Source organism: Podarcis gaigeae (genome assembly GCF_964106915.1).
Source record: "Podarcis gaigeae genome assembly, chromosome: 4".
NCBI lineage: Eukaryota > Metazoa > Chordata > Lepidosauria > Squamata > Lacertidae > Podarcis > Podarcis gaigeae.
In genome coordinates, this window is record NC_139677.1 from 79,991,167 (window position 1) to 80,007,805 (window position 16,639).

Below are 16,639 nucleotides of genomic sequence, written 5' to 3' on the forward strand. Positions count from 1 at the left end.
ACCATCTGGACCTCTCAAGGAGAAAGCACACAAAGAAGGGCCTCAGAAGATGATCTCGGGGTCGTGGTAGGTTCATATGGGAAGAGGCGGTCCTTGAGGTATTGTGGTCCTGAGCTGGGTAGAGTGACAAAGAACATGGGAATTGCCTCAAAATTCCATTTCTGGTTGTCATGATAGGTATCCCGTTCTCAAGCCACCAAACTAGTTGCTACATTATCTAAATTGCAGGTGCGGTGGTACCTTGGGTGTTGAACTTAATCCATTCAACTCCCGGAACTGTTCAAAAACCAAGGTGCGGCTTCCAATTGGCCACAGGTGCTTCCTGCACTCAATCAGAAGCTACGGAAGCCGCGTTGGACGTTCGGCTTCCAAAAAAGTTCGCAAACCGGAACACTTACTTCCAGGAGCCAAACTGGAACACTTATTTCCAGGAGCCAATTTGTTCGGGAGCCAAGCCATTCAACAACCAAGGTACCACTGTATGTACATATTTCTGCACCCCAGTCTTGTGGATAGGAATTAGCACTGCATATTTCACTACCAGTCTATCTTTACAGGAAGTTGTTTGAAGTTCTTTCCATAAAGAGAGAGAATGGGAGAAATGTGCAAGGTCATAAAGGGCCAGTTGATTCATGAGATGCTAATCTTTGGATTTTGCTTTGCTTCTAGACGTCTGAACACACTGAACAAGTGCGCCTCAATGAAACTCGATGTGAACTTCCAAAGGAAGAAGGCAAGTAACTATGGATTTGGATATGTCTCTGTAGTCCAGGGCTTTTGAAACCTCCTAAAATTACAGCTAGGATTGATCTCAGGCTTAAAATCTTAAGCGCTAATACCTCGTGAACTAGTCGTTAGAAACTGGCTTGTTGTATATTTGGCATTGTTTAAAGTGTCCTGTTGTAAGGAAATGTAAGTGCTGAAGTTGTTTGATGCCAAACCATGAGAGAAGATCATAACTAGCCATTGCCTTGCATCACATGGCAAATTAAAATTTACCAGACGGACGCACAGATTCTGCACACATAACGCAACAGCACTGGGTCAAAAGGAAATCTTTGACTTCAGATGAAGGCCCTACATCATTATTATAACCCCCATAACTATGTGACAGCTATCTTTCTAAAACACACCAGGAAGCAACCATCAAAGAAACTGCCAAAAGGAGAGGCCACATTTTAAGACGCTGAAAGAACTTACAGCCTAATGCATTTCGGTCAAAAGGGTTCATCCAGGCTCTTTCAACAAACAGGAGTACAATACTTATGCAGTAGTAGTAACAGTTGTAGTAATAAATGCCTAAAAGCATAATGTCAATGTTAAATATACCAATAGCCTGAAAAGCACCCCAAGAGCTTTTTAAAAACAATAAACATGCCAAAATAAAGTTACAAAAATGTGTGCAATTAAAAAAGCTTACTCGTAAAATGCTTTACTGTAAACTTCAGTACATGTGTATCTGCAGCTATTTGAAACTATATTACTCAAATATACCTTACAGGTATCTGGACAACATCTTCTTAAACCATTCAGATGCAGTGGCGCAGGCATATCTCACACTAAAATGCAAATGTGTGGTCTTCTTGTAAAGAACATATTGGTTACAAACATTTTTGACAGCCAGGGATCATCACCAAACGCCCAGCTTAACAGGCACGCTCAGGGAGTGTCAAGAAAAAGCACATAATTGTATTTCTGATGGAGAATTGAGCTGCTCCCAATGTCTTTTAAAGCTGGGGATCATTACCAATGTCATTGCACTCGAGTTATTGAAGAAGATATCAAGGAAAAAGAGAATCAAGGAAAAAACAACAACCATACTTTAAAATTACCTCAGCTTTCTAAGCATCTGGGTAGGCTTGCCTAAACAAGAATGTTTTTAGCAGGCGCTGAAAAGCGTACAGCTTGATTTTTCTCATCATTTCACCGCTGCGCCCAAGCAATGGCCCAGGGACTCCACAGCCCCTCCCGATTCAGATGTTATGGAGAAACAGTGTTATCAACATGCCGATGGTCAACCTCGCCCTGAAACTCCTAATGACCACTCCTAATGGCTTCATGTAGATATTAAATAGCACCATTACACATGGTGTACACATTTGTGTAACTTGGATTTAAGCATGCTTAGTTTTATAGAAAAGTCACAAGCCTTGTGGTGTTTTTAAGGACATTAATATATATATTGATATCAACACCATTGTTCTGCAGGGAACAGCACTGCACTGCTCACCTGACCTCCACTTAATTGCGTCGCCAGTAGAGGGGGAAGGATGCAGCCGTGCTGAGGTTCACACACTGAAAACTCACAAGCACAGCCAATCCAGTGCTCCTACAGGGGCGCTTGCGCCCTGCCAACCTCCCTGTGACCCACTTGAGGTCAGGGGAGCAGCAGTGCTCTACCATGCCATGCACGACTGAGTGTTACACATACGTTTGTTGTCTGTCTGTTAGAGAGAGTCTCTGAATAAGGCCTCTTGGCTGAAATACATTGTGCTATTAATAAATATTCATCAGCACTTTGAAATGCTGTCTCTCTTTTTTCTGTCTTTCAATCCACTTCCTTCTGCCCGCAGTTGTCTTCTGCACAGAATTATCTGAGAGTCTTGAACGCACTTGCATAGCAGAAACTGTGGGAGAGAGACTTTGACAAAAGAACAATTCTCAACAGGCTTCTCAAAATGCAAGGGCAAAATACATGTTGTTTAGTTAAGAAGGTACTTGCCTCACAGTACTGCCATGTGACTCTAAGACATGATCCACTGCCAGATAAAAAGCCGATAACATTTTTCCAATTTTTGTGTGTGTGTGTGCTGACTTATTAAAATAAAGCTCGTCATGTTTACAACCTCCTTGTGTAATACAGGCATTATTTAAGGCTTAAGGGGTTTCAGCAAGGAATGCAGAAAATGTCTTGTGATGTGGGGAATTTTGTAACAGAGCCAACAACCTTTTATTTACAAGGCACTCCCCTCCCAGGGGCACTTTCTAATCAGTAGTTAGCATAGTGTAGTACATTGCCTCTTGAGAGTCCCAGGACTGCAAGAAGATCAAATCTATCTATTCTTAAGGAAATCAGCCCTGCGTGCTCACTGGAAGGACAGATCCTGAAGCTGAGGCTCCAGTACTTTGGCCACCTCATGAGAAGAGAAGACCCCCTGGAAAAGACCCTGATGTTGGGAAAGATGGAGGGCACAAGGAGAAGGGGGTGACATGGGACGACATGGTTGGGCAGTGTTCTGGAAGCTACGAACATGAGTTTGACTGAGCTGCAGGAGGCAGTGGAAGACAGGAGTGCCTGGCATGCTCTGGTCCATGGGGTCACGAAGAGTCAGACACGACTAAACAACAACAGTACATTGCCTTAAGAAACATTGCACACATCTGATTCTCTCTCAGGAGGCTTGATTAATTATTCTCAGTGGTGTTACTGACAGTGGCAGTGCTTAGAATGGGTCAGGAGACAAGGGAGGAGAATGGAATGGGGTGCATCCCATTTCTTCTTGGCCGGACCTAAGATGGACATCATTGTGTCTGGCCTAATTTGAAATGAAACACCTCCCTTACCTCCTCACTCACTTTCAGGACTGGTAGTTTAGGACTGCAGTCTTAAACACACTTCTGATTAAAGATAAAATGTGTCTTCATAGTGCTGCAACCCCAAACCTCAGATGAGCATACCGGCAGATTGAATGTTGGCATCTGCCTTGGCCCCATCTGCCTGCTCATGCCTTCACTTGCCTACGGTTGTCTCCTCCGCCTCCTCTTCCTGTTGGAAAAAGTTAGCAAAGCGCCCTGCACCCAGGTTCCTAAATACGGAGGAGAATGTGCTGCTTCCATTTCAGACCCTCCACTCTGGAGTGCTTTTTAAAATTTATCCACTGGAAACAACAGCAGGAGTGAGCAGGCAGGGAGAGGTAAGACCGATGAACTTGAGCAACTTTTGATTTGCTTGTGTGCTTGTCTGACACTTGAGTTGTGGCTAAGGAAAGCACGGGGACCTGATGGCTTGTTTCACATCTCTCTTCATCGTAGGCACTTGGCCTCAACGAGCTCAGTCATTGCACCTCATTCTTCCTCCCCTTGCTCTGCTGCCTCCCTGTGTCAAATTTTAGAGTTTTAAAAAATCTAGGACAGCAACGTGTTCTTTTATTTGTGCCTGTGTGTAACTGAAATTGCTTCTTTCTTCTTCTGAGATTAGTCACATTGATGATGGTAGCCAATCAGCAATCACCTCGTAGATCAAGGGATGCCACAATGTAGTAAGTCTTGATGTAGAGCTTGCTCCCATGTAAGTGTTCATATAATTTCAAGCGTAGCCCGTCAGTGTTGACATAACTGAGAACGAGTGAAGGCAACTGAAAATGAGAACGAAAAAGATAAAAGCAAAGACCAGAAAAGTAAAAAAATAAAAGCAAAGACCAGAAAAGCAGTGTAGATAAGGAGGCAGATATGCAGAATTGGAAATGCTAGAATATTGGTAATATGGGGTTCTTCAGGATGGAGATGGTTGCAAGTGGCATATACACTGGATAAACATTCCTAACATCTGCAGGCCACATTATGAGATGCAGGTGTTACAGTGCAAGTCAGCTGTGGTATTAGCTACCTGGTGCCTCTTCCTCAAGATACCATTTCCCCCCACTTCCTGCTTAGTGCTACAGTCTCCAGCGGAAGCTGCTGTTTGGTTGTGGCCTCAGATATCAGTTACAGACAAAAAAAATTAATAAATACGGTTACGCAGTGACTCACAGTTATTTTATAGTTCTCTCTTCCACTGCATATCTGTAAGAATGGAAAATATCTCTTCACATAATGGTTACTGCCTCTCTTAACAACTCCATTTGCCATTTATTATGTCTGGGGCATAAAGCCAAGCAAGCACTGATGGTTAGAAAGCTTGGAACAGTTATATTCCACATCTCCTTGAATATTTCAGAAAAACAGCAGTCAATTAAGTTGCTGAATGGCCTAGCACTGAAGGCCAGTCAAAGATGGAAGATACAAATGGGTCACTGCAAGGCATTCTGGGAGAGAAGATGAGGCAAATCTGTAATCCAATTGAAATCAGTGGGGAAATTAACACATAGTTCTACATAACAAACTGTTAGCGCCCGACATTAAACTTCATTTGAAGCATATTCTTATGTTTTGAAATTCCCTTGAAGAAAATTTGCCCTTAAGTTATTTGGATAGACACAAAGCTGCAGTTGGAATGACTGCCTTCCCCAGCTGTAGGGTCACAGCCCTTGTGAAGGAAAAAATGTGGGAAAATCCATTAAGAGAGCTACACTCATGCATTCTGCTGGCATCCACATCCACCTGAGGAAACAATGTTTTCAGTTCTAGTTTTATTTTTAACCAGCTCTAAAGATGCTAAGTATAGAAAGTTCTTTCTGAGCCTTTACAATTTGGCAAACACTGTTGGCCTTCCTGAGCTAAGCCTTCAGCTCATTCATAATGGAGAGCTGTGCACACATTTTTGTTACTTGTCTAGCTGTGTCTTATCCTAAAAACAGAAAGCGGATGTAGAAGTTGAGTGAAGTCAAGCTTCCTAGTTGAGCGGCTATCGTAAACCGAGTCTCCATAGTAGAAGTCCAACGTTCTAACCACGAGACCTCACTAGTTATTAGCTGTATACATAGGACTTGTGGATATAAGGCATCAGTGTGCAACTCTAACCCCTTTGAAGGCAATATCACTGATGGGCCTGGCCCTTGGCTTCACTCAGCAGTGTGGCTACTTTCCTTGACCACTGTATTGTCTTGGATTCAGACATAAAGGGGGGTGGGGGAAATCATTGATAAGCCACACATGAACGCACACTGTCTGTGGGCAATGTGTTGTGTGGTTCAAATTCAATGGATCAGGTGTACTTTGTCAGTGCTTGCAGTCACAGGCGCCATCTTAAGAGGATTGAGGGGGGCTAATGCGTGACACCGCATGCTGTCATGTACATGATGCTGCAACATAATGTGGATAAGTTGCGTGACACCCTGACATTCTGCAATGCTATGAGGAGCCATGAGGCAGAACTGAACACCCTCTGAATATTGAAGGGGCTCAGCTCCCTCAAAAAGTACTCTGTGGGGGCTTAAACTGCCTCGGCCCCTAGGAGCAGGCACTCCCGTCTGCTGTGCAAATACTCATGAGTGTTTCACTCTGTGCTGGCACTCCCTGATTATGAGGACCAATGAATGCTGAGCAATCCATATAGCAAGTTCCTCAGAACCAAGCATGGGGATGTCCTGGGGGGCAAAGTTAACTACTCCTTCGCAGGATAATCCCTGTGGGCATTGCAGCACTGTGGGGGGAGCGTGGGAAAGCATTTAGCTTTGCGTTTTGTCACACGCAGAGATCGCACTGGAAGGCTGCAGTGCATCATTTGCTACCCCTGAACTCAGTTCTGCAAGTGCCAGTTATTATGCAGCCAAAATGGCAATATTCATGCACAAGAAGGAGCAAGCCTGAGAGAAGCCCAAGTGTAAAATTGCCACTGCAAGATAACAAATTCCTTTCATGCCGGACAATGGTTTGCTATCTCAGCTGTATTGTTAGTGAATAAAGTCAAATATATCATCATGCTCGGTGATAATTAGTGTCATTTTTGGCAGTTTTCTCAGCTGAAAGGGCCAACTGATTACACATAGAAACTGGCTTGTGCTCTTTATTGTTAGATATAATTTTCAGAACAGAGTCAAATTACATTGCCAGCTAGCTTGTTTAACTTGGGATTATCTTTAATTCTGCCAGCACACACTATTGTCAGCCACAGTGGCTGCGTTTGGATGATCACATCCCTGCTTAATAAGCTGAGATACGAGTGAACCTTCCCCCATTTCCAATGCTCGAAACCCCATTGATTACCCCTTCATGCAAGTCATGATTAAGCAAGGAAGCTTCTAATTGACCATAGTTTCCTGTTTTTTTTCTGAATTGGGAAACTACAGTTACCAGCTTCACAACAAGCCAGGGTATTAAATCAACTCCAATAATATTCTGGATTGTTCTGATACTGGCAATAATAGTTTGGTGGTTCAGACAAAACAGGAGGCTCCGGTTTGTCAAAGCCCTCCCGGTTTGTTCTCTTGCGTCACAAGAAGGAGGTGCAAAGGGATTGTATGTAGTGGAAAAAGCCTTGCTTATCTCTCAGTTTCTTAAGTGTAGACATAACTGAGCATCATCTGACTTTCAAAGGTTCCCTGAATCTCTAGAATAATGTTCAAAACAGCATCACTTCTGTATCCCAAGAGTATTCTTGGGGAGCCGTGTGATAGTGCTAAGTAAAGGCGCAGATTATCTAATGGAATGCTTATCTTTTTGTGTGGCATGATGTTTGTAGATAATAATCTGCTGGGCCAAAGACCCAACCCAGCCCCTAGAGAAATTTTATCTGATCCCTGCTGTCCCCATCAAATTTGAATAAATATGACACGGTAATTTAAAATTTTACTACCTTATCTTTATTCAAATTTTAGCAAGGACCCTTATAAGATTGTGGGAGGTTTATAATTTAAACACTTCTAAATTATGGTGATAGACGAAGCTGCAGATTTTCTGCACGTTGGATGAAAATGTACGGCTGTTAAAGATTGTTGGCTGAAATAGATTTATGAAAATGCTGTGTTTACTTTTGGATAGTAATTTTCTTGGGAATTTGAGTGGCTATTTTAAATGGGCTTAGTCTGATATTACAGAGTGATCTGAACCTACCGAGTGACAGAGATACCATTGTATCTGCGAGTCTAGCAACTCCTGGTGGTGAAAGGTGGGAGTCGGGCAGATCAGGCCTGATCCCTGCGTCGCACAGCAATAGGGCCTAGATCAGGTCCTCTACTCATTCTGCCAGTGCAAGACTTTCCGCTTGCCAGACAAAACAGTTGACCTCCTAACACATGATGTTCTGGGGTTCTGCTGACCCCAGAGCCAATTTGGGGGTGTGGGCGGAGGAGAGAGGGGAAAGCCCCATGGTGCTTCAAGACTCGTTGCAGCAGCTCCCACAAGCATAACTATTTTGTCAAATCCAGCCCTATATAAGAACCTGGGAAGGACGGCGCACGTGACAAAAGAATTCGTGTAACATTAATTTGACTTTGACCTTTCCACTTATTTCTAAGGAACGTAATCTATCCCCTCCTCTCCCAGCCACAGCAAGTCCTGAAAAACCCTCTAGGAAGGATCAGTAGAACCATCCTGAGCAATGTGGGGTTGGGCATGGGGGTGGGAAGTTGTGGGGAGGGGAGAATAATGAAAATCAGTCTTGGAGCCATATTATTATTATTAATAATAATTTTGTACCCTGCCCATCTGACTGGGTTGCTCTAGCCACTCTGGACCACTTCCAACTGATATAAAAACATAATAAAATATGAAACATTAAAAGCTTCTGCATACAAGGAAGATGAGTTAAGTAAAGGAAGTTCATGGAAGGGAAGCTTCCTGTCCCTTCCTTACCCCACACAGCAGCTATCCCCAGCCCACACTGTCAGGGAGGGCCCCTGACCCCCCAGAGATGTTTTTTAGGTGTGGTAGGGGGGCAGATTGGATGGAAAACTTACTTACTGTAAACTTTGTTAATCTATGTAGGATCCAAGCCCATGTCTTTAAAGTAAAAATAAAAAGATCTGGTGACTTCAGTTTATGGGCTAAAGCTTTCCTTCTAAGAGTTGGAATTCTTTCCAGGATGGCGATAGTTTCCAACGTCCATAAATAATTGTATGAATTTACAGAGCCCTGAAAAACGTAGGTCCTGGGTATCTTAGAGACTGCCTAAACCCTTCTATTCCAGCTCAGTCACTGAGATCGTTTGCAGGAGCTTGGTTAGTCATACTGCAAGTTGGCAAGGCTCATCTGACAGCAACGAGAAACAGAGTGCTTAGGGTCATCAACCCATTTCTATGGGATGCTCTGCCAATAGCGATTCAGCAGCCACCTTCTGTTTCAATCCTTAAACATCTGCTGAAAACCTCTGTGCTGCCAAGCTTATGGAGCCATTTAAGAAAAATCTATTTGCCATAGTTTGTTGATCTCTGATTAAAATTTTTCCATGGTTTTTACTGTAGATATGTATGTTTGCTATAAATGGCTTTGGCTTTGTTTCTTAAGAATAGAGATAATGAACATATTTTTATAGATAAATAAATTGGATTTCCCCAGCCAATTCTGTTCTATAAACGCACAGCATGCAGTGCAAAGCATGGGGCTTTGCGGTGGGCAATTAGTGTGTAGTCCACAAAGTCCATATACAGACGTACCTTGGAAGTCGAATGGAATCTGTTCCGGAAGTCTGTTTGACTTCCGAAAGGTTCAGAAACCAAGGCACGGCTTCTGATTGGTTCCTGATTGCGCAGGCACGCCGGAAAATAATAGCGGAAGCCACACCGGACGTTCGGCTTCCAAAAGAATGTTCGAAAACCAGAACACTCACTTCCGGTTTTCGATCGTTCGGGAGCCGGAACGTTCGACTCCCAAGGCGTTTGGGAGCCGAGGTACGATTGTACTGTCCACAAAGAGTTGATTCCAAGCACAATTTTGCAGAAGCGGCAGCTGCTTCCTTGTACGTTAACGGGACACAGTTATCTCTGGATATAAGAATGATGGGAAGGACAAGGGAAGGCTATGTACTGTGTGGAGGACATAGTTAAACTACAGGGTTGGCTCCTGCAAGATGTAAGGATGGCCACCGGCTTCAGTGGCTGAGACAAATGAATGTATGGCAATGCCATCAGTTGCTACTCGCCACAATGACTTTGCTGTGGTTTCACAGCTGGGGACAGTATGCCTCTGAATACCAGTTGCTGAAAACCACAGGAGCGGAAGAGCACGGTCCCGGTAGCAGACTTTCCACAGGTCAGTGAGAACTGGCCTGATCCAGCAGAGGGATTATTTCTTACATTCTTACGTTAATGTGCAAATCGTATTAATTGTTTTATTTTTAATTTTTTGCCTTATTTATAGGCTGTTGTGGTTTTGCTAGGATTATAGTGATAGCAACATCTGCTCTTTTAAAAATTTTATTATTATTGTGAGCCGTCTTGTGCTCAACATTGCTGTTGGAAAAGCAGGAATCAAATACCGAAGTGCAAACTCACAATTTAGATCCATGGTTCCCAGTTCTAGATGTTAGGCATATGGGAATAGCATTCATCTATAATGGATAGTGTGCAATACCCGTAGGTGGCTAGTTTACTAAAGCTTTGCTTATAGCTCTCTTGAGTTTAAAGCCAATGTGTTTTTGTTCAACAAACAATCCCACATAGTTTCTGATGAAATATGGAACTCATTTCCCACCCACTTTAGTTGATGCTAAACAGTATCATAAGTTTTCCCTTTCCAAAACATGTTTTCTGTAGGTTTGGTGAATAGATATTATATTACCACCACCACTGTCCATATTCTCTGTGAACTGTTTCTCATCTTCCATTGTTCGTTTGACATTGTGCAGCACAGTCTTATGCATGTTTACATGAAATTAAGTCGCGCTGTTTAGGATTGCAGCCTAAGAGGGGTATTTATATTTTTTTATATGTTTTGGGGCTGGTTGGTAGAGGGATTCTGGATTTATACCAAACCATGTATAGTTATTTCCCGATATGAGATTTAATTATATATAAATGGCTTCAGGATTACACAACCAGGTGTAACTAGCCTTCCACAACTGTTGCAAGTGTGAATCAGGATGCACACTTGTATTTACACTGAACTGGTTTGCACGTAACACTAAACTGTGGTTTGGTGCTGTGAGCATGCGCTAGAATGAATTCAAGTGAAGCTTTGGGTTTACACCCTCTGCTCCCCCTTCTTCTTTCATGCAGCCAGAAGCAGGACTTTGCTAGCATTTCATTTTTTATTTTTCATTCAAACACTCCTAGTTTAGCATTATGTAGAAATTAACTTTCTGACTGTAGGAAATAAGTTTCTGACAAGCCAACTTCAAAGCAGTGCTTCTTCTGAGGCAAGGAAGAAGGGCTAACCCTATGCTATTCATATAATCAGTTATCAGAAATAAATATATTCATATATGCTCACACATAATCAAGGCTTACAGTGTTTGAAAATCTATTTTGAATCAAAGGGAAGCTGTGCCTTAGCTAATCGCATATTGCTTGGAACAGCAAGATTTTAGAACCGACCTTTCCCCTACTACTTCTGTGAACCCTGGACATGGGGAAGACGTGAATCAGAGATTCTGGTACAAAATCCCCTCAGATACAGGCTAAATTAGTCCACAGAACAGGAAGAGCAAAACCACAAAAACTCCAAACTCCCTGTCCTGTCATAACTAGGGGAGAGGTTAGACAGAGCATCACTACAAGCATCGGAAAGCAGAACTTGAACTCGGTGTTTGACCAGTGCTTGACCAGGTGCTGGAAGCATGGCAAGAAGCTTGCTAATTGGTTATTCCTTGCTGACAATATCGTGACTGTCTCATGATTGTCTCATGATCTATGATTTGCTGTGATCTACTCAGGTATAAAGACCTCTGGATTTCTGTCAATCGGGGTCCCAGTCCTTTTGGAAGAGATTCCAACTGGGTCCTTATTGCCTGGCAATAAACTTCACCTTCTTTTTCTCCTATACTGAGTCTGCCTGATCCTTATTTTGCAACTAGTGAGTTCCTGCTCACGCTCACCTTGCTACACTTCTTCTTCTTCTTCTTCTTCTTCTTCTTCACTCCACCTTTTCCTCTGACGGAACTCAGACTTTGTTTCTTTTAAAGCACAATCTCTGGTTCATACATAATATAAGACAGGATTCGTTGGAAGTGAAACTAAACAATAGTGGAGTCCTTCTCTTGGCTGCATAGGAAGAGAGAGGCATGCACAGACTTGTTTACTCAGGCTCATTCATCCTTGTGCACTTAGCACTAAACCATGGTTTGATATGGTATGCAAACCAATCCATTGTGGTGCTCCTATAAAGTTTATTGAACTTAACAGGGATGTGCATCTGGGTCCACCAGTTGTTGCACTTGATGAGGTGCCCACAATTACATCCCCAATAGTGTCAAGATAGGCCGCCTTTATGCTTTGACTTTGGGACTATTGTGGGATGTTTTCAGTTCTCAAATAACATTTGAGTTTTCTAATTATTAGTTAATATTACCATTAGAGTAAGAACAGAAACATCATGTCACTTGGCCACATGGGATGGGGTCATCCAATTAGAATTCGTATGGCAATGCATTATTCGTAATTTATTGTTCCAGCTGTGATTTTATTTGGTAAATGTCCATGAGATTTTTGCTTGTGAAGCTCTCAGGCAAGAGAGAGGGAGGGAGGGAGATAGTGCATTCCAAATGGATCTATTGAATGAGCTAATGTTGAAGGATATTGACTTCACAGTGAAACAGCTCTATTTGTGCATTTCAGAGCCTGTATTGGAATTTTAGAAAGTGAAGAAAGGAGGGCTGTAATCCATTATCTTTGAAAAAAGAACAGCATCATCCAGCCTGCTTAACTTTAACTGCATCACAGTTTTTTTTAAGTCTATAACGCTAAGAGGGGAAAGACATTCTCTTTATCTATGTGCTGTTTTTCAGAGTGAAGACTCTGATGAAGAAGACCTTTGTGCCATCAGTAACAAATGGACTTTCCAAAGGACGAGCCGCAGATGGTCTCGGGTGGACGACATTGACACCTTACTTCATCAGTCAGACAAGCATGGGTCCTTGGGGAACATTAAAATGAAAATCACCACCAGCAGTGAAAGTGTGCTTACTGACCTGAGCGAGCCTGACGTCTCATCTATTCACAGCGAGAGTAGTGGGGGAAGCGACCATCGGAGTCATTCTGGAGCCAGCAACCTTCTCAGGGAGACATTTGACTGTTCAGCACAATATTGTGTAGAAAACGCTCTTTTGCATGACTCCACCTCAGTTGGCACAACCCCTTACCATCCTCCAGAAGACTCTCATCACCTCGGCAATGAGAAACCAACACGGACCAGAGCTAAAACCTTTCTGAAGCGTATGGAGACACTCAAAGCCAAAGGGGCACATGGAAAATTGAAAGGCTCCACAAGGACTAGTAACTTAGTGATAGGCAGACCTGTTCTTCAGCATGAGCCAAAAGCCCTAAAGGATATGCAATGTGTCCAAATTGGGAATGGAAACCTCCAGAACATAACATCTCAAAACACAGTCAAGCAAGCGTTTCCCTTCTCTGCTAAATCCAGCAGTGAGAGTAGCCAGTCAGAGATTAGCAGTAGTGGCATAAGCACTCCCTCCTTAAAGGAACGGAAATACCACGAATCAAATAAACGAGGCGGCATGTACCTGGAGGACCTGGATGTTCTTGCAGGAGCAGCACTGAGGCAAGTGATAGATCAGAATCGTAGAAATGAATTTCATTCCCAGGAGAACCTAGTTGTCCATATTCCGAAGGACCACAAACCTGGAACGTTTCCCAAGGCACTTTCCATAGAAAGCCTCTCCCCTACAGATAGCAGCAACCGCGTGAACTGGAGGACAGGCAGCATTTCTCTAAGCAATCAGAAGTGCTCGACACCCAAAGAGTCCAATCCCCTTGCTATCTGTCCAAAGGAGAGCCGAGTTAGCATTTATGACAATGTTCCAGGTTCTCACTTATATGCCAGTACTGGAGACCTTCTAGATTTGGAAAGGGAAAATCTCTTTCCTCATCTGGATGACATTTTGCAGCAGGTCAATGGGCTTCAAGAATCCGTAGATGACTGGTCCAAAAACATATTGCCAGAGCTGAAGAACAACGATCTATCCATTGGTGAATGTGGATCTTTATCATTCCGGTCACCAGTCAAGATTGCATTAGACTTTGAACAGAACTCTGTATCGGATGGCCGGACGACCCCTAGTGATATGGACAGAGATGGGACATCTCTCAATGAATCAGAAGCTACTGGTGTTAGGGACAGAAGAGATTCTGGTGTTGGAGCATCTCTTACAAGGCCAAACAGGTTTGTACCCTTCAAAATAATTGGATATAGGTTTGAAAATCCTGCTTCATGTTCCAAAGTTCCAAAGGTGATAGATAGATAGATAGATAGATAGATAGATAGATAGATAGATAGATATAGAGTTTTTGGATTATACCATGTGGTCATGATGATGCACCACCTTCTTTGTGAATGGGATGCACTGGAGCAAAAGTAAATTGCAATTTTGTACTTTATGAACGTTAATCATACCTGTAATGTTTCTCAGACATATAGACTTTTTTTCAAATGGGTTGTTTTTATGTTAGTTAAATGTGGAGAGTAGTCTAGAAACAACCAGTATGGATGGACGGCAGAAGGAAATATTGTATACTTGCAGGTGCAAATCTCTCAGAGGCCTCAAACATAGCACCATAATCAAACATCTTATTCTGTTGCTTTTTACTTTGTTTGTCTAAAGGCGATTACGTTGGCACAGTTTTCAGATCTCTCACCAACTGTGCCATGCCATAGGATCACTGCAGATCAGCAGTCAGTCAGCTGCTCAGTTAAATCTGCTGCAAAAATTTTCCCTGCTTCGTCTTACTGCCATCATGGAAAAATACTCCATGTCAAACAAGCATGGCTGGACTTGGTGAGTACTAACATAGTTTAAGGCATTTGCACTTTTTTCAGCATACTGTCATGATGAAGCCTAAAAATTATGTTCATCGTAAAATCAAGACAACTTGTTCCATCAATATGCACTTTTGACATGGGGGGATCTTTTTGGTGAGGAGTTTAATATAGCCAAGGAATGGCTGTTGCAGCAGTTTTTTCCTATTTATTTATTTCATTTAGTCTAAAGGTCATCCTTGCAACCATGTTTCTTCTTTACTTGAAACGTACAGTACATTGGGCAGTTTAGATTACACAGAGAGGGCTGATCAGAGGGAGGATCTGGAAGGCTCATGTCGCCTGGACCTCAAACTGAAAGGGAAACTCAAATTTCAGCTTTTGATCAGTTTTGCAATTTTTTTAAATTCACAGCAGATCCAAATGTGGCGAGCAGATACTTTTAACTTTTGGTTGCGACTTTAAGCAAATAAGAGATGTGATTTGGTACAAAGACTTCCTTTTGTTGTTGTTGTCGTCGTCAACTGATGCAGAATTTGCCAAATTAAAGTGTTAAAAATGTTCCTAGATATTAATAAAAATGCATAGGACATGATGACACAAGCTTACCCAGTGGTGAACATGTCTTATCAGTTTAGCTGATCATATAAACAAACCACTCATAAGAAACATAGAAAGTTGCTTTCTGCTGAGTCAGATCATTGGTCCATCTAGCTCAACATTCTTGCACTGACTTGGAGCAGCTGTTCCGGGTTTCAGGCAAGTGACACTCCTAGCCCTACATGGATTGAATCTGGAACCTTTTGCATGCAAAGCAGGTGCTCTGCCTATGAGCTATGACTCTTCCCCAAAGGCACTCTTTTTTGGGTGACTTTTTGGTATGCTGTCAATTATTGTTGTTATTATTATGGCTAAAAAGGTAAAGATAAAGATACCCCTGCCCGTACGGGCCAGTCTTGCCAGACTCTAGGGTTGTGCGCTCATCTCACTCTATAGGCCGGGAGCCAGCGCTGTCCGCAGACACTTCCGGGTCACGTGGCCAGCGTGACAAGCTGCATCTGGCGAGCCAGCGCAGCACACGGAACGCCGTTTACCTTCCCGCTATAAAGTGGTCCCTATTTATCTACTTGCACCCGGAGGTGCTTTCAAACTGCTAGGTTGGCAGGCGCTGGGACCGAACGACGGGAGCGCACCCCGCCGCGGGGATTCAAACCGCCGACCATGCGATCGGCAAGCCCTAGGCGCTGAGGTTTTACCCACAGTGCCACCTGCGTCCATAATAACCACGTTCCATTGCGTTATTATGGCTAGGGGGTCTCAAAAGCTGGAAGTAGCCCCAGTCTCTCAGGACCTCTGAAAGGGCCCAATGACTAAAGCTTCATTTTGCTTTTATGGTGAAAACCCATTTTGTATTTCTAAAATTACAAAATTTCCTATTTCCATCTGTGGGAAGTGAACTAATGGTCCAAGTGTCCATGCCAAGATTGTTATCTCATCAGGAAGAGAAGCTTTGGCTATTTAAGCATTATACACATGTTGTGGTGCTGTAGAGATGTTTAGAGCAGCAGTTCTCAACCTGTGGGTCCCCAGATGTTGTTGGACTACAACTCCCATCATCCCTGAGCTCTGGCCTTGCTAGCTAGGGGTGATGGGAGTTGTAGTTCAACAACATCTGAGGACCCACACAGTGGCGTAGCGTGGGGGGTGCAAGGGGTGCCAGCCGCACCGGGCGCAACATTTTTGGGGGCGCACTCGGAGCTCTCTGCCCCTACCTGGTCCTGGCTCACTCTCTCTCTCACAGTGCTGGCTGTGCGAATCTGATCCGAGCTGCCGGGTCGCCGCCCACTGTGGAGGGGGAGGGTGCCAGGCGTGCGTTGCGGAGCGGAGAGAGAGCGAGGGAGGGACTATCTGGGGGAGGGAAAATGCAGCGGCCACCCAGCGCAGAGCTGAGCGCGGGAGAGAACTACATCTGACCAGCCCAGTTTTGGAGGGAAGGTGTTAGTTGCGGCGGAGCCCTGGCGCCCCGGGAGGCTGGCCGGGCCGGTAATGGGGCTGGCCGGTGGCGCCGCTGCCATCCTGCGGACAAAAGGGCTGCCGCCCCCGGCCGAGCCCC

General features: G+C 43.7%; 2 protein-coding genes across 9 annotated transcripts in view; one reads left to right on the forward strand and one right to left on the reverse strand.

Annotated features, from left to right (window-relative positions):
- Nucleotides 1-16,639, reverse strand: part of LOC310843240 (cilia- and flagella-associated protein 337-like) — a 1,288,916-nt gene that overhangs the window by 622,854 nt on the left and 649,423 nt on the right. The window lies entirely within an intron of this gene.
- Nucleotides 1-16,639, forward strand: part of STARD13 (StAR related lipid transfer domain containing 13) — a 231,072-nt gene that overhangs the window by 182,804 nt on the left and 31,629 nt on the right. For 7 of the 8 annotated variants that reach the window (XR_014563562.1, XR_014563563.1, XR_014563564.1 and 4 more), the window contains 3 exons: nucleotides 670-733; nucleotides 12,539-13,932; nucleotides 14,372-14,545. Coding sequence is in view for 5 of the 8 variants with exons in the window: in XM_083736121.1 (XP_083592247.1) it covers nucleotides 670-733; nucleotides 12,539-13,932; nucleotides 14,372-14,545 (1,632 nt within the window). In the remaining 3 variants the exon portion in view is untranslated. Of the gene's footprint in view, nucleotides 1-669; nucleotides 734-3,607; nucleotides 3,915-12,538; nucleotides 13,933-14,371; nucleotides 14,546-16,639 lie in introns of those variants that run through there. The other variant, XM_083736124.1, reaches the window with a different exon arrangement.